This window comes from Apodemus sylvaticus, chromosome 10 (assembly GCF_947179515.1).
Source record: "Apodemus sylvaticus chromosome 10, mApoSyl1.1, whole genome shotgun sequence".
Taxonomy (NCBI): domain Eukaryota; kingdom Metazoa; phylum Chordata; class Mammalia; order Rodentia; family Muridae; genus Apodemus; species Apodemus sylvaticus.
Window position 1 is genome coordinate 58,567,771 of NC_067481.1, and position 18,934 is coordinate 58,586,704.

The 18,934-nt window shown below is 40.0% G+C and overlaps 1 protein-coding gene across 1 annotated transcript in view; it reads left to right on the forward strand.

The window, feature by feature from the left end:
• Positions 1 to 18,934, forward strand: part of Dnah9 (dynein axonemal heavy chain 9) — a 347,292-nt gene that overhangs the window by 241,788 nt on the left and 86,570 nt on the right. Inside the window, exon 50 of the mRNA XM_052195119.1 lies at positions 16,958 to 17,383. Coding sequence (XP_052051079.1) covers positions 16,958 to 17,383 — 426 coding nt within the window. The remainder of the gene's footprint in view (positions 1 to 16,957; positions 17,384 to 18,934) is intronic.

An 18,934-nucleotide genomic window follows, 5' to 3' on the forward strand; every position in this document is an offset into this window, starting at 1 on the left:
AGCTAGTACCTCAAGTACAATATTGAAAAGATAAGGAGAAAGGGGGCAGCCTTGTCTGGTCCCTGATTTCAGTGGGATTGCTTCAAGTTTCTCTCCATTTAGTTTGATGCTGGCTACCGGTTTGCTGTATATTGCTTTTACTATGTTTAGGTATGGGCCTTGAATTCCTCTTCTCTCCAAGACTTTAAGCATGAAAGGATGCTGAATTTTGTCAAATGCTTTTTCAGCATCCAATGAAATGACCATGTGGTTTTGTTCTTTGAGTTTGTTTATGTAGTGGATTGTATTGATGGATTTCCGTATATTGAACCAACCCTGCATTCCTGGGATAAAGCCTACTTGATCATGGTGGATGATCGTTTTGATGTGTTCTTGGATTCGGTTGGCAAGAATTTTATTGAGTATTTTTGCATCGATGTTCATAAGGGAAATTGGTCTGAAGTTCTCTTTCTTTGTTGGATCTTTGTGGGGCTTTGGTATCAGCGTAATTGTGGCTTCGTAGAAGGAATTGGGTAGTGTTCCTTCTGTTTCTATTTTGTGGAATAGTTTGAAGAGTATTGGTGTTAACTCTTCTTTGAAAGTTCTGATAGAATTCTGCACTGAAACCATCTGGTCCTGTGCTTTTTTTGGTTGGAAGACTTTCTATGACTCCTTCTATTTCTTTAGGCATTATGGGACTGTTTGTATTTGGTATCTGTCAAGGAAATTGTCCATTTCCTCCAGATTCTCCAGTTGTGTTGAGTACAGTCTCTTGTAGTAGGATCTGATGATTTTTTGGATTTCCTCAGTTTCCGTTGTTATATCTCCCTTTTCATTTCTAAGTTTGTTAATTTGGATACTTTCTCTGTGCCCTTTGGTCAGTCTGGCTAAGGGTTTATCTATCTTGTTGATTTTCTCAAAGAACCAGCTCCTGGTTTTGTTGATTTTTTGTATGGTTCTCTTTGTTTCTACTTGATTGATTTCAGCCCTGAGTTTGATGATTTCCTGCCTTCTACTCCTCCTGGGTGAAATAGCTTCTTTTTGTTCCAGGGCTTTCAGGTGTGTCATTAAGCTGGTAATGTATGCTCTCTCCATTTTCTTTTTGGAGGCACTCAGGGCTATGAGTTTTCCTCATAGCACTGCTTTCATTGTGTCCCATAGATTTGGGTATGTTGTGTTTTCATTTTCATTGTGTTCTAAAAAGTCTTTAATTTCTTTCTTTATTTCTTCCTTGACCAAGGTATCATTGAGTAGAGTATTGTTCAGTTTCCACGTGTATGTGGGTTTTCTGTTGTTTCTGTTGCTATTGAAGACCACTTTTACTCCATAGTGATCAGATAGGAGGCATGGGATTAGTTCTATCTTCTTATATTTGTTGAGGTCTGTCTTGTGACCAATTATATGGTCGATTTTGGAGAAGGTACCATGAGGTGCTGAGAAAAAGGTATATTCTTTTGTTTTAGGATAGAATGCTCTATATATATCTGTTAAATCTAATTGGTCCAAAGCTTCAATTAGTTTCATTGTGTTCCTGTTTAGTTTCTGTTTTCCTGATCGGTCCATTGAGGAAAGTGCCGTGTTGAAGTCACCCACAATTATTGTGTTAGGTGCAATGTGTGCTTTGAGTTTTAATAAAGTTTCTTTTACAAAAGAGGGTGCCCTTGCATTTGGAGCATAGATGTTCAGGATTGAGAGTTCTTCTTGTTGTATTTTTCCTTTGACCAGCAAGAAGTGTCCCTCAGAGTGTCTTTTGATGACTTTGGGTTGAAAGTCAATTTTATCTGATATTAAAATGGCTACTCCAGCTTGTTTCCTGAGACCATTTGCTTGTAAAATTGTCTTCTGCTCACTCCGCTCACTCCGCTCACTCCGCTCACTGCGCTGGGCAGCCGATCCCCCAATCGGGCTGGTGCACACAAGGTTAGCCTGGCTGCCCAGGCCCTGAGTCCAGGCAAAAGCCTGTGAGGCCAAGGTCCGAGCCAAGTTCCCCTAGGGCTATGACTGTTAATTGGGTCTGCCAGGCGACCAGGATGGCGGGCGTGTGCGCCCGCGCTCCCCGAAAGCGCTGGGAGAGTCTGCTGTGCTAACAACCTCCTGGGCGGGTTGACTCACAGATGGCCCACCAAGCCGCCCAGATCTTGGGGTCAGTCCTGTGCCTTTTGGGGCCTAGACCCCCGCTTTGTTAGCCTCAGGCTATGCCTGTTAGGCTCTGCCCGCCAGAGCTCTCTGTTGTCCTGCAGGCAAAATGGCGGCGCGCGCACAGGCCCGGGCAAAAAACCTCCTGGCTGGGTTGGCACCCCTATGGTCCCCCCGAACAGGCCAGGGCCTGGGTGCAGCCCAACGCCCGTCGGGCTCAGACTCTCGTGGTGTTGGCCTCGGATTATGTTTGTATACCTCAGACTGTCCGATGTCACTGGAATTCGAAATCAAGATGGAGAGGCCGAGTTCTGAAGTGGCTTCTGTGCAGCGAAAGGCGCCACAAAACCGCAGCTGTTTGCAGCCCGGCTGGTCAGCGAAGGTCAGTGGTCGTGGACGCAGGGCCTAACTGGACCCTGTGTCGCCTTGGTTCCACTGCTGATGGCCCTTCAGCTGGACCAGCCACTGCTGTACTGCCGCCGCTCAAGATTCTACAATTTTGACAACACCACTATCCAGGGTATAAGCCTTCAAATCATGAGCCTTTGTGGTGGTTGGGGATTGGAAAGGATGGGAACATGACATTATATAGTCAAACAGTAACAATGGTGTTTAATACAATTTAATAACCATTACTTAGCAAGCAGGAATGGCAGGGAATTTGGATATATTGCTAACAGCAGGCAGCTAACCCATCCCAAGGATAAAGAACCCTACCGAAAGGGCATGAGACACATTCCCATTAACATAGGAAAAGCACAACAAAACTCTTTGCTACTATTACTAAAAATAATTTGTCCTAGATTCTTATCTAATGCAATAATAAATAAAAAATATTAATTTCATACATACTATGGAACAGCAGATAAATGTGTTATTTTTCATAAAAGTTATAGAAATATAGTAAAACAAATAAAGGGGAAGGGATGAGGTCTTATTGAAAAATAAATTATAAGATTTAATAGCTTTTCTAATATCAGCAGTAGCTAGTTGGAAAACAATTTCAAAATAACAACCAAAACATAACATACAAATAAGTGTAAGGAAATTTGCTGAAACTGTGAAGAAAGCTGTATCTTGTGTTTGAAGGATTCAGAAATGATGCAGAAAAAGACAGATCAAGCTTAGAAATGTGATGACTACTTTCTCTGTCAGCATTCTTCCAGTTTATTCATAAGTTACATAAAAATCTAATTGAAGTCCAATTTGGTTTTTAGCTTGTCTCTAATGTCATTAGAAGTTCATATTTTCTAATCAGTTTTATAATCTGAATGTTCAACAACATGAAACTGGCTAAATTATGACATATTCAAGTGACAGAAACAGTAAGTACATTGCTCATTTTAAAGCATGATTTATAAAATAGTGCCATAAGAAGTTTGATATTTTCAGTAAAAAAGGTTTAAAAATAGAATGATTAACATGTACATGTAAGTCTTATAAATATATTATATGCACATATAGGTAAAGACATAGAAAGGGGGTATAAGACTAACAGTAAGATAGAGCCAAAACAAGCAAACAAACAAAAATCCAAAACAAACAAAAACCCTACTAGATAGAATACACCAGGTCATAAATATCCTTTATTACTGGAGTTAAGAGTGCTGTTCGGTTTCATTTCTTTCCTTGCTGAATTTTGCACAGTGTATCCTCCTTTAATAAAAGAGCAAGACCCCACTGCCTTATGAAAAACTGAAGCATAGGAAAGAAATGAAAGTTTAAAAGAAGCAACTTGGTATAAGTTTTCAGCTCAATTTTTAGTCTCATGAGAGCTTTTTTTGAATAGAAGCAAAATACAATGTGAGTGGGAAAAATAGTACTAAATCTCACAACACAAAAACTTTAAACTATTGGAGAGTACAAGACACCATAAAATTCTACAAGGGACTCACAGTACGCAAGAGAAAAGGTAGATAACCCTCTATATAAAAAGCTTTAGAACTGGATTGGAAAGCATCCATGGACATCTCTTCCCTCTAATATTCATCCCATCAGTTTTCCCATTCTGTTGTTTCTGTGACCCAGAAGACTGGTTAGTATCAAGGGTGCCTTGTCCTCCAGCTTCCTTTGCCCTTTGCCCTTTGCCCTCATGAACCCAGGAAATCACAGGAGGAACAGCCATGAAGATGTGGCATGCATTCCTTCAGCCCCAGCTCATCCACAGCTGAAGGTGACAATTCCTCCAAATTCCTCACATTCATCTACTTAGGCAAAACCCTAAGACAGCCCATCGTCTTTTCCCGGGATAACTTGAGTTGCCCAACTTCCATACCCATCATCCCTGCTAGAAGTTTTCAACCCCATATCAAGCTTTCAAAATATAAATTTCATTATTTCATTCCCTGTCTTAACCTTCCAACTGCTTCCCATACTGAGAATAAAGAACTGAGAATAAAGAAAAACTATAATTTTATTAGCAGCTGGTACCTGTGGTTGGCTGAAACTCAACTGCTGTGATCAGCTGAAACACAATTGCTTTTAAAAAATATTTCTTAATTCTTTAAGAATTTCATAAGCCGTATTGTAAACATTTTTATCCCTTCTGCCATCTCCTCCAAGATCCATCCTCCATTCCATATCTATTCAACTTTGTCTTCGTCTTTTTTCTAAACCCACAAAATCCCATTAATGAAGCTTATGTACTCTTAGTGTGTGGCCATCAACCTGAGTATATTAGACCTACCAGGACCTTATCCTTAAAGAATATCTCTCTGTCCTTCTCTGTCTTTGTCTCTCTGTCTTTGTATCCCTGTCTCTCTGATTCTCTCTGTGTCTCTCTCCGCCTCTCATCTCTGTCTCTTTGTCTCTCTGTCTCTGTCTCTCTATATGTCTGTCTCTCTCTGTATGTCTCTGTCTTTCTGTCTCTCTGTCTCTATCTCTGTCTCCGTCTCTCTCTCTCTGCATGTGTGTGTGTGTGTGTGTGTGTGTGTGTGTGTGTGTCCTGGGAGCTATTGATTACCAGTAGTTCTTAAGCTAGGAGTGGTACTTTGTGACCATTCTCCTCTATATATATACTAGGATTTTTGCCTATTTTGAGTTTGTAGGCATCTTGTGCTTATCATCATAATCACTGTGAGTTCTTATGTATAGCTGGCGTTTTGTGTCTGACAAACATACTTTGTATAGTTATCACTACCTCTGCTCTTATAATTAATCTTTTACCCCTTCTCCCAAAATGATCCCTGAGCCTTGGGAAACAGGTGTTTTATATATATATATATATATATATATATATATATATATATATATATATATGTATGTATGTATGTATGTATATATATATATGCCATTTAGGACTGAGAATAGTCAATTATTCTCAATACCTTAAGCAGTCTATTGGAGTTGCTGAACAATGAGATACCATAGACCCCCAAAACATCACAAGCTACTGCCATTGTTCTTGGCTGCCATCCAGAACTTTATGGTATAACCCTATTGATGAAGATATCACATATTTGAGCCATAGGACATGGAGGTCAAGTTGGTATTGAAGCTTCATCTCTTCTGGCTAGCTTTCATGATGCTAAATAGTGCTGTGTACTTTCCGAGGAAAAATTAAGCATCAGCTTACCGGCTGTGAATACTGTGAGATAAAGTAATGACCAGATGACAAAATATGCCCACTGATGCAATAGTGGCACCGACGGCATGGGAATAACCAACCACTTTTTGGTTGGCTATAAAACTCATTCTGCAAGATGAACCCATATCTGACATGGAGTAGACAGGCCATGGTCCCTAGGGGAGAACCTACTACTATTACTCTGCTAATGGGACTTACATAGTAAACTGACTCCTATGGATTTCTCATTACATTCATAGCTTAGAACATCTCTCACATCTCATCATGGATGCCATTTTTGTAGTAGATGGCATTTAACACAAAGACCTCATTACTTCTTACAAGATTAGGCTGTGGTTATACAACTCTGGATACAAATTCAAATTGTCTATATAGTGAGCAAAACATTCTGAACCTTTGGTTCCAGAGCACTATGTGAGAGAGTCTAGGACCCACAAAGAAAAGCCAATTAAGACCTTAAAATAATAGATCTATACTTTCATGATTGACATTTTTGATTAACTTTCCTCATAAGAGCTGGTATGTTGTCTCATGTTTTTGCCTTCAAGGACCCTGTCTAATATAGTAACCATTAAAAAAGATAACCTTTAGAAAAATGCAAATAGCAAAAAGAAAAAATAAAAATTCAAATAGCTACACAAATCAGTAAAATGCTTAGGGGAGCTGGAGAGAAGGATCAGGAGGTAAAACCATGTACTGTTCTTAAAGAGGAACTGAGTTTGGTTCCCATCACACATGTCAGGTGGTGGAGTATACCGACCCATAACCCTGTAACTCAAGGGATAAAGCCTCCGATCTCCGGGGTTACCTGCACTCATGTGCTCTTACCCATACACAGAGATACACAATTAAAAATAAAATAGTTTTAAAAGAAAGAAAAATGTTTAGAATCACTAGCGAATATGCATACCCACATACAGATATACAAAGGAATTAATCCAATGGTTAATACCATTTTTAGTCAATCAAATGAAAATTAAAACATACTAGACTAATCAGTGTTGGAAGGATGCAGGTGTATGTAGGCTCCTTCAAATACTAATGACTGTAACTAACATTTCTGCTAATAATTTTGAAGTATGGGGGCTGGGGATGTGCTAGTCTTGCAAATACAAAGACCTGAGTTCACTCACCATAACCCAAGCTTTTAAAAAGCTGGCCATGATGACACACACTTACTTAAGGGCTGGAGAGGTCAAGATAGGAGAATATCCTAATTCACTGGTCAAGCAGCCTAAACTCAGTCTGGCAAGTTCTAGGCCAGTGAGAGAACCTGTCTCAAAAGACAGAAAGCTCTTGAAAAGCTGGATGGTAGCCAAGGTTGTCTTCTGATCTGCACATATGCACACACATATATGGAAACCAGGAGAGAGACTGTGCTGAACAAACAATACAGACTTCTAAGAAATCTTGTTGGAAAGGAATAAAAAGGGACTTAACCCATCACCTATTAAAGCCATCAGTAAGTTCAGCATACACTATCTCTAAATAATGCTCCATTTTTCACAATCCACATTGTTGAAAGATGGATCCAAGTAGTCTACAGCTTCCCACTTAGAAACTTAGCTATTAGAAGCTCCCTAACCTGTGGTGACAGGTCTGATTGAATTCTGTGCTTATATGAAGAAGGGACTTTTAACTACTGCTTTTATTTTAATAGGGTTTATAGGTCTGTGCTGGTTTATAGATCTGAGAATGACCCCAATGACCAATTTAAATATTTGGTCCCCAGTTAGTAGACCAGTTAGGAATATGGGTGTGGCTTTGTTGGAGTGGGTGTGGCCTTGTAAGAAGTATGTCACTTAGGGTGGACATTGAAATTTAAAAAACCCACACCAGACCCAGTCTTTTGCTTGCTCATGCTCTCTCAGTTCTCTCTCTCTCTCTCTCTCTCTCTCTCTCTCTCTCTCTCTCTCTCTCTCTCTCTCTTTCATATACGCTCTCTCTCTCTCTGCATGCAGCTCATGAACTAACACATATACTAACACTGTGAAACTGAAAGCATACTTCCAATTAAATGCTTTTTATTATAAGTTGCATTGGTCAAGGTTGAAGAAATTTTCTTCTATGGATTAGTTGAAAGTAACTTCTGTGCCTTTGACCTGTTGTTTTTCTTCCTCTATTCTTATTATTCATAGTTGTTTTTTTTTTTACATAAGTGCCCCAGATCCCTAGATGTTTTGTGCCTCCTCACAGAAGACAGCAATAACTAAGACAGAATCTTTTAAAATTTCTTTTCTGATTTTGGTTTAATTTTATTAGGCCATATATATCAAATAATCCATTTCCTTTTAGTTCTCCAGTTTAGTGGAGTACATATTTTTAAAGGACTTATTATTATTTGTATTTCCTTGGTATCTGTTATGATTTCTCCCTTTTTATCTCTAATTTTATTAATTTGAATCTTGCTCAGGACTTTTAGATAATTTGACTAAAGGTTTATCAATCTTATTGGTTCTCTCAGAGAACGATTTTCTCTTCATTCCATTGATTCTCTGTTTTGATTTTTGTATTTTTATTCTTGTATTTTACTAAGTTAAGCCCTGAGTATTATTACTTCCTGTTTTCTATTCTTGGGGATTTTTTTTTTTGTTCTAGAGCTTTCAGATTCTCCGTTAAGTTGCTAATATCTCTCCATTTTTTTTATGTTGCCGCTCAGTGATATGAACTTATCTCTTAAACCTGTGTTCATTGTGTCTCATAGGTTTGGGGCATGCTCTGTTTCCATTTTCATTCAATTCTAAAAGTTTTTCATTTCCTTCTAGATTGCTGACCCATTTTTTTTCATTTGGTAGTAAATTGTTCATTTTCCATGAGTCTGTATATTTTCTGTTGTTGATATCCAGCTTTTATCCATGGTGGTCAGATAGGATCCATGATGTTATTTCAATTTTCTTACATCTGTTGAGACTTACTTTATGTGCAAATATATAGTCAGTTTTGGAGAAAGCTCCATGAGTTGCTGAAAAGATATATTCTTTGTGTTTGGGTGACATGTTCTGAAAATGTCTACTAAGTCAATTTGATTTATAACATTGTATAACTCCAGCATTTCCCTGCTTAGCTTTTATCCATTGGCAATAATGGGGTACTGAAGTTACCCATTATCACCATTTGAGGGTCAATAATGTGATTTTTTAGCTATAGCAATGCTTCTTTTATGAACTTGGGCACTCTATTGTTTGGTGTGTGAATGTTTAGAATTGAAATATCCTCTTGGTAGTTTTTTCTTTGTGTGTGCAGTATGCTTTTCTATCTCTTCCAGTTATTTGTGGTTTGAAGTTTATTTTGTAAGATATAAAATAGCTACAATGGGTTTCTTTTTAGGTCTATTTGCTTGGAATATCTTTTTGCATTCTTTTAGCCTGAGGAGATGTCTATCCTTGATGGTAAAACATTTCTCTTAAAAGCAGCAGAAAAATGGATTCTGTTTCATAATCTGTCAGTCTGTGTCTTCTTCATTGGGAAATTGAGACCATTGATGTTGACAGTTATCAATGAACATTTTATTGATTCTTGATATTTTATTGTTATAAGTTTTTTCACCCCTTTATTTGATTTTTTTTCCTTCTATGCTTTTAGTAGAACTGGATTGGTAGATGTATACTGCTTAAATTTGGTTTTATTGTTGAGTGGTTTTCTTTCTCCATCTATTATGATTGATACTTTTGCTAGGTATAGTAGTCTGGGATGATACCTTTGGTCTTTGAGAGCTTTTAAGAATATCTGTCAGTTAGGTCTTCCAGAGTGCTTTCATGCTAGGTCCCTTTTGGGGAGTGCTCCATAGCCTCAGTAATGTCAGGCCGTAGGACCTCCTCTTGTGCTAGATCCCACTTTGGGTCTGTCCTGGACCTTCTTTTCCTCAGGCTCCTCTCCATTTCCATTCCTGTAATTCTTTCAGACAGTAACAATTATGGGTCAGAGTTATGACTGTGGGATGTCCCCCCTCTCCCTAATTTGAGGCCCTGTCTTCCTGCTGGAGGTAGGCTCTATAAGGTCCCTCTCCTGTCAGGCATTTTATCTAGGACCCTCCCTTTTAGTCCTGTGAGTCTCTCACCTCCCAGGTGCATTTTGGAGGGTCCTCCCAACCTCCTATCTCCTGAGGTTGCCTGTTTCCATTGTTCTGCTGGCCCTCAGGGCTTCAGTCCTTTGCCCTCCCCAATGTCATAGCAGGTTCCCCTCTCCCTTCTTCCCTCTTCTCCCCCACCCTCTTCACTTTCCCTCTCAGGTCCCTCCCTCCCTCCCCACTTGTGATTGCTTTCTTCTCCCTCCCAAGTAGGACTGAGGTGTCCTCACATGGGCACTTCAGCTTGTTGAACTTTTGGAGTGCTGTCGACTGTATCTTGGGTGTTCTGTACTTTTTTTTGGCTAATACCATTTATTAGTGAGTACATACCATGCGTGTCCTTTTGGATCTGAGTTAGCTCACTCAGGATGATATTTTTCTAGTTTCATCTATTTGCTTGCAAAATTGAGGATGTTCTTATTCTTAATAGCTGAGTAGTATTCCATTGTGTGAATGAACCATTTCTGTATCCATTCTTCTGTCATGGGACATTTAGGTTGTTTCCAGCTTCTGGCTATCACAAATAAGGCTGCTATGAACATAGTGGAATACGTGCCCCTGTGGCATGGTGGGGCATCTTTTGGGTATTTTCCCAAGAGTAGTATAGCCAGGTCTTCAGGTAGATCTATTTCTAATTTTCTGAGAAACCTTCAGATTGATTTCCAGAGTAGTTGTACCAGTTTGCAATCCCACCAGCAATGGAGGAGTGTTCCTCTTTCTCCACATTCTCTCCAACATATGTTGTCACCCGAAGTTTTGATCTTAGCCATTCTGATAAGGACTTAGATGCTTTTTTAGGTGCCTCTCAGCCATTAGATATTCCTCAGTTGTGAAATCTCGGTTTAGTTCTATACCCCATTTTTTGATTGGGTTGGTTGGTTTTTGGGTGATTAGCCTGTTGAGTTCTTTATAAATTTTGGATATTAGTCCTCTGTCAGATATAGGGTTAGTGAAGATTTTTCCCCATTCTGTAGGTTGCTTATTTGTCTTAATGACTATGTCCTTTGCCTTACAGAAACTTTTCAGATTCATGAGGTCCCATTTATCAATTCTTGATCATAGAGCATGAGCCATTGGAGTTCTGTTTAGGAAGTTTTCTTCTGTGCCAATGAGTTCAAGTCTCTTTTCTACTTTCTCTTCCATTAGATTCAGTGTATCTGTTTTTATGTTGAGGTCCTTGGTCCACTTGGATTTGAGCTTTGTGCAAGGTGACAAATATAGGTCTATTTTTATTTTGCTACATACAAACAGCCAGTTAGACCAGCACCATTTATTGAAGATGCATTCTTTAAGCAACTGAAAGAGTCTGATGTAGATATTTGTACCCAACCAATGGACAGAAGCATCTGACCCCTGATGTTGAATTAGGGAAGGCTAAATGAAGCTGTAAGAGGACCAGCAGTCTCAATTAATCTGGACCCCCAGGATCTCTCAAACACTAGACCACCAAACAGGCAGCATATACCAGGTGATATGAAGCCCCTAGCACACATGCAATAGAAGACTGCCGGGTCTGTGTTCATTCAGAGATGATGCACCTAACCCTCAAGAGTCTTGAGACCCTAGGGACTTAGAGGTCAGGTGGGGTGAGGGGTAGGGACATCCCTGTGGAGATAGGGGAAGGGAGGTGGTATGGGATGTGGTACAGTCAGAGGGTGGACAGGGGTTGACAGGGTACAGAATAAAATATGGAGTGTATAAAATAATTAGTAAAAAATTAAAAAAAGAATATCTGGGCTTTCTAGCTTTCCGAGTGTCCATTGAAAAATTATGTTTTAGTCTAATGGGTATGCATTTATGTTATTTGGTTTTCTCCTTGTTGATTTCTATACTCTGTCTTCATTTGTATTTAATATTTCTCAAGGATATTTAGTGCTTTTATTATTATGTGTCATGAGAAATTTCTTTTCTGATCTTGTCTATTTTGTGTTCTGTGTGATCTTATACCTTGATAAGCATCTCCTTCTTTAGGTTGGGGAAATTTTTTTCTATGGTTTTCTTGAAAATATGTTCTGTGCCTTTGACCTGGGTTTCTTCTTCTCTATCTCTATTATTCATATAGTTTGTCTTTCCATAGTGTCCCAGACTTTCTGTTTTGTACATAGATATTTTTTAAGATTTAACATTTTCTATGACTGAGGTATCCATCCCTTCTATTTTGTCTTCAATGTATGAGATGTTCTCTTCCGTGTCTTATATTCTGTTAGTGAGGTTTACCTCTGAGGTTTTTGTTTGGTTTCTAAAATGTTTTACTTCTGTTTGGGTTTCCTTTAATTATTCAATTTCTGTTTAATATCTTAAACTTTTTTCATTATTTTATTCTACTGCATCTTTGTGTTTTCACAGACTTTATTGAGTGATTTATTCAATTCTTCTTTAAAGTCCTTGACAATATTTATAATTGCTATTTTGAAATCCTTGTCTTATGCTTCATCCTCAGGACCAATTGTAGTAGAATTTTGGTGGAAACATATTGTCTTGTTCATGTTTGTGGATTTGTACTTGTGTCTAACCATCTGGAATTGGAATGAGTAAAGTGATTCTGAGTGTTGGTACCTGGGTCTTTGTTTGGTGTGTATTTGATTTATGCTATCCTCCTTGAATATTAGTAAAGTATGGTAGCTGTGGGTTCCCTGGGAAGGGGTGCTTCTGAAGGTCACTGTGTGGCAGAGAGAAATAGTGATGGTCCAGAAGAAAGGCTGAGAAAAAGGTATGGGAAAGAGAGAGCCTTTCCACACAAAAGTTTGGGTACAGAGTTAGAGGTGTGGTGGGAAGAGAGACTCCTACAAGTAGAATGCAGTAGGACAAATGATATGTCTTGAGAGACAGGGATGACATGGATAGAGGACTCTGGATTTTTACCAAGAGCTAAAAGTCTCTAGTGAATAGAGTTGAGGTGGGAATAGAAGCACCAACAAGCTCTACAGGCTGCTGCAGAGCTGAGATTGAGACTGGAGGTCATAATGGAGGACAGGAAGGACAGTGAAAACCACCTGTCAGAGTCATTTATAGGCGTAGCCAATGGGGGTCTCTAGTAGAAAGTGTTTCTGTATACTAACGGATAACACAAGGAATGAGGATGGTTAAGGAGAAAGAAACAAGAGGGTCAGCACAGTGGAGCTAAGCTTGGTGCATACCAAGAGCTGGCAAAATCCCCAGGTAATACAGGTTGGATAAAAGGAAGGGCACCTGCTATAGGTCTGGGAGTGAGACAGGAGAGATTGTAGTGGAAGGCAGGAGGGAGAATGAAGATTGCCTGCCTGAGTCCCAGGGCACTGTAGCTCCTGGGCCATGTGTGTTCTTGCAATCTGCTCATTCATCAGCCTACAACTGTCTCCAAAAGCTGTTCCTTCCCACTTCTTTCATCTTGGCTAGAATGTTGATCCTCAGTTAGACCTCCCTAGATCTGCCTCCTTAGTTACAGTGGGATCCTCCCATCCCAAGTGGTCCCCATCTTGTCAGCACTGGCATGTGTGACTTTTCTCTCACTATGAAAGAGCCAACAAGATGACTCAGTAGGTAAAGGCACTTGCTACCAAGACCAACTACCCTGGGATCCACACGGTGTAAGGACAAAACTCACTCTCACATGTTATCCATATGTGCACCATTACACATAGACCTGCACCCTACACAAACAAGTAAATGTACAAGAATGTTTTATAATATAATAATCAAATGCATCTCTTCATTATTTTACTCACATAAATGAGTGACAAGATTTTGGTTTTCTTATTTAATTCCTTCCCTATCTTTAAACACTAGAAATCATGCCTGACACGTCCAAAATAAGTATTTATTTAACCCAAAGCTAAACATATACATTTATTTATGTGTTTATCCATTCATTCATTTAACAAACACTTATTGGTTGCCCTTTGTGTGCTAGGCAGACATGAATTAAGATTCCCTACCTCTAGAAGCTTAAATTCTAGCATAGGCAAGAGACAATGAGCCAAATATCACTATTCTATCTAAAGTAGTAAAACATAGCAGATGCTATGAGGGGAAAATGTGGAACAGAGAAGATTACTGGGGCAGGCAGCTGGGGAGTGAAGGTGAAGGGGACAGATGGTTTCTGTGGTACAGAAGGTGGCATAGCTTACTTAGTTAGAAACGGGCATGGCAAGCAGGTTCACAGCAGTCACAGCAGACATTTCTGCAAATGAAGGGCCCTGCTTCTGATGCCACAGTGGTAAGGATTACAGTAGGATGCTTTTCCCCTCCTGACTTAAAAATTTAAAAGGCAAGAAAATCAAGGCCTAAGCACTCAGCCAAGTTTTATTGAAAGCACACACACACACACACACACACACACACACACACGCACACACAAACACACACAGTCCAAAGCAAAAGAGGGTAATTATAATAAAGACCTGTCACTAACATTAAACATTAACATCATTAACATTAACAATGCCTTAGCAGTATTTACAGTACACTAATGATATTTGACTCCTGCCCCAGTGCCCCAGAGAGAGATGAATTCCTCTCATCTGTCTTTTGAGATAGGGGTAGAGTGATGCCAAGTGCTCCTAATGTGTGCTCACTGAAAATAGTGTCTATCTCCTTCTGAGAAATGTTCCTCCCAGCCTTGTGTTCCTCCTAGGTACATGAGAACTGTCTACCCTGTGGTGGCTGGCTTGGAGCCTATGCCTAACTAAACAAGATCTTTTCCTAGGCATTTTCAAAGTATTGACTTCTGTTGGAAGAAAAGGTGTTTTCCTTCTGCTTTGCAATCATCCTAAGTCCAATTTAAAGAGTGTCTGCTAGACAGTACTAAAGAGAAAAACTAAGGTTCTTAGACAAACATGGGTCCCTGTTCTCATGAGGAAGAAAAAACACAGGAAGTCAACAAGGAGGTAGTGATAATTGTTTTGGATTACAGTGCGTTTTCTGAAGAAAATCACCATGGTATTAAGATAGGAAAGGATTAAAAACAGAGGTGGGTGCGGAAAGTCTCTCTGAGTAGAAAAATGCTTGAATTAAGATCTTGAGGGATGGGGCATTAGCAGCCATGCAAATAAGTGTCTTGGAAACAAATATTTGTATAGGGATACTGGGATAGAAATGAGCTTCATAAACCAAGAGTCACCAAGAAGAAATGTATTAGTATCACAGCACTATAATAAATACTTCACACTGGCTGCTTATAGTAAATACAGCTTTACTTGGGCTTATGGTTCTCATTAGACCAAAATCAGGCCTCTGTGAGGTATGGTGCATCAGTGTAGGGGCTAGTGTTTAACCCTCCAGCCAGGAAGAAAAGAAAAATCTGAATCTAGCAAGCTTCTTCAGGGCCACTCACCTCATTAAATCAGATACTTCCCACTAGAATCCTGAAAGAAAAACCCAGTGCATCTTGTAATAAATAATGCTGTCCTTGAAACAAAACTCTGTACTTTCAGGAGCATCTTCCAAATCCCATCAGGAAGCATTTGTGATTTGAAAGTAGAAAAAGAGGGAAAGAGTCCCAGGGCAGAGAGTCAGTCATGTGCCTTGCAACATGAGGAAACCAATGTGCAAAAATGAACTCCCACAGTAAGACCAAGAAGCAAGAGAAGGGCAGAGTTCCCTGTGGACACTCCAGCTTTTCTCTGCCCCATGACCCACCCACCCTTCTGAGACAAAAGAGGCATAAAAGAAAGCCCATCTCTACTTCAGTGGGGTTTCTGTCTCTTAAACCAACATAATCACCATTGATTTCAAGATATGGATATGAAAGGGGCTGAAAATTCCATTGAAATAGTAACAGTGCTAGATCTGGATTATAGTCCTCCTACATCTTTACATGTGTTTTCTATTCATTACATCCCTTGACTATCCCTAATTCACTAGTTGAGATGGTGAAGATTCTTGCTCTCGCACATTTGTGTTTCCTTACTGTACCCTGTCCTATCTCCTCATCCCCTCCTGTGCTAGTGCCCACTTATTATCAGTACTATTCTTCACCCCTGCCCCTGTCAGAGCATTGTGACTAAATGTGAGAAGAGTAAATGCAACCTACTGAGTACAGTATTGGTGTTTGTGTGGGTATAGTTTTGAGGTTGACCACTCTGGACTGGACAGACAACAAGGGGGCTTTAGGCACGTTCTCTCTATATATCTTTATGTACACACACACACACACCAAATATAATCAAAGAAAAAGAGACTGTCAGTTTGAGGGGAAGTCATGGAAGGATTCAAGGGAAGGTAACTGAAAGAGTGAAAGAGGCTGGAGAAAGGAAAGAGAAGGAAAAGGTGTTGTAATTCTATTTCAATTTAAAATATCTTTTAAAATCTGAAAAAAAAAAAAGATAGAGCATCTGCTTCACCCCACCTCCACTTTTACCTGGTATAAGAATTGGTCCCCCTCACTGTGAATTTTAAGGTTCTAGAGCAGTTTGAGTTCATTAGTAGAGGGTCTTAAACTTTGAAACAAGATCCTCCCCACCCCACTTTAAAAATCATTCATGCAAAAACAGGTTTTCTGGTCTTTGTGACTTCCCTTTGAATTGGCTTCACATGCTCATCCCTGCAGCCACAACTGCATGCCCAGACTAGCAGTGCCCTGGTTCCGGGTTACAGATGAGGACACCGAGGACTGGGAAGCTTAAATATCAAGGTCAACATCTTTCTGCTGCAAAGGACACACCTGAGACCAGTCAGGGGCAGGTGACTCTCAAGCCACTCCTGGCTTTCAGTATGAATTTTTTCTTGGCAAAAACTGCCACTATGCGTTCAGGACAGTCAAGTATATTTAGAATGAGCTCAGGGAAGAAAGCAGTTTAATTAAAAGAAAAAAATTAGTTGAGTTTCATTGCTATTCTCTTCAATCCAAGATGGAAATTAATTTATAATAACCTTATCTTTTATTCATGTCATGCTGCATGTTTCAGAGCATATTGGCATCCTTTTATTTCTCAGCTAGATGTGAAATAATGGTGTGTTTCTAATGGGCTGTAAGTCACTTAGTGCTCAAAGAACATAGCTGAGTCTCGGGTAACCATTCAGGGAAGTCTGCAGCCACAGGGGAGTCACTCTGCTTTCCTTTGGATGAGTCATGATATTTAAAATTCAGAGGGCTGCTGCAGGCTTCAAAGCAGCCCTTTCAGATTGATCACTCCACAGCCTAACTCCATTAGCAGCCCAGGACAAAGAGAACTCATCCATTTTCTTCTAACAACCTCCTCTTCTCTTCTCAGACCAACCTGACAGAGCTGAAGTCATTTGGTTCCCCACCTCTGGCCGTCAGCAATGTCAGCGCTGCAGTGATGGTTCTTATGGCCCCGGGGGGCAAGGTGCCCAAGGACCGCAGCTGGAAGGCTGCTAAGATCACCATGGCCAAGGTGGACAGCTTCCTGGATTCCCTGATTCACTTCGACAAGGAGAACATTCATGAGAATTGCCTCAAGGCCATCAGGCCATACCTGCAAGATCCTGCATTCAACCCAGAGTTTGTGGCCACCAAGTCCTATGCAGCGGCAGGCCTCTGCTCTTGGGTCATGAACATTGTGAGGTTCTACGAGGTCTTCTGTGATGTGGAACCAAAGCGCCAAGCTTTGACCAAAGCCACCTCAGACCTCACAGCTGCCCAGGAGAAGCTGGCTGCCATCAAAGCCAAGATCACGGTAAATGAACCTAGAATCCTCCTGCCCATCACTGCCAAAAGGCAAAGCACATGGAACCCTCTGGTGCTCTCCAGAGCCTGACAATATAATGCCTAAGGAGAAACCAAATGTTCATGCAGAAATCCATCTCTTTTCAACAGGGACAACTTTCTACATTTCTTTTCTCCAACACATATGGGCCAAACAAGAAAAACCAACTAGACAATTGGTTTATTACTCTAAGCCAAAAGAATGGAGGGGTGGGATTAGATTGTTCTCCTATAAAGAAAGTAGAGCCCTGCAAGCACATAACACTCCTAGCAGACTGAGAGTGGGATCAATGGAGTCTCAGCTGCTCCCTCATCAGCCAAATATGAACTAAATGTTGTTGCACTTACAAAAAGTTAAGGTTTTGAGATGTTTTCCTCCTTGAAATGTAGGTTGGAACTGTCTTAACTTCACCTTTCTACCAATTATTTCCAGCTCTGGCCATTTGTGAGGCTGCTTCACTTTCTACGGTGTGACCATGTGGACACAGTGTGTGAGATCTTTACTGTTTTAGGGACGTTCTTAAAAACAAGAAATATTGATGGCACAAATCTGTAATGCCAGCGCACAGGAGGCTCAGGCAAGAGGATCATGATTTTGAGGCCAGCCTGAGCCACTTAGCAAGATTAAATTAAGTAAATGAATAGTATGCATTGTAGTTATCTATGTTCCATCCAGAGCTTGTTAGCCTTATAAGCACGACACATCACTAAATATGTTTCACACAGGTTTGTTTTGACCTAGGGCTCACACTTACTAGAGAGAGGAGTACCTAAATTTCACTTTTACTACTGTAATGGATACAGCCAGGCTGGGTAGAGCACAGGCAGCTTGGTATAGCACACATGATGCCCTGGGCTGGAATCTCAGCCAAAAAGAAGATTAAAAATTAGTGAAGTGAGAGGTAGCAATCAGAATGTTTAAGATACTGTAGTTAAAAAAAAAAAACAAAAAACACCTGCCTATCTCCACCAAGGCCCACCCCACACCAAGAAGCTATTCAAAGTGAATACTTCTGGGAAATAGAAAATCTGTTTTCCCTACTGGGTGTAACAACTGCACTCCGGAGCAGGTGGAAAGCCCAGGAATAGCTAGTGGCCAGAAAATGATCTCCAGGGTTTGTGTTGAGGGTTTTTTTCCCACTTCTTTAAATTTTGTTTTGCTATTTTTATCCTACTGATTTTTTGTTTTGTTTTGTCTTGTTTTGTTTGTTTTTGGTTTTCCTGTTTTGCTTTTTCCCCCAAGAGAATGTGAGAGAGAGAAAGAACAGGAAGTTGGTTTGGGAAGAGAAGTAAGGAGAACCTTGGAGGAGTTAGGGGAGAAGAAAGAATATGATCAAAATATACTATATGAAAAAAATTAAGTAATGTGCCTATCTCAACAGACCTTCAGACTCAGCTGTAATATTTACTTCTTATATCTTTGGAGTACTCAGACTTTAGCTCCCAGAAGGAAACTAGACAGAATAATAGCACCTGCCTTGTGGGATTGTCCTGAGAACAGAAGGCAACCAAGCATGAGCCC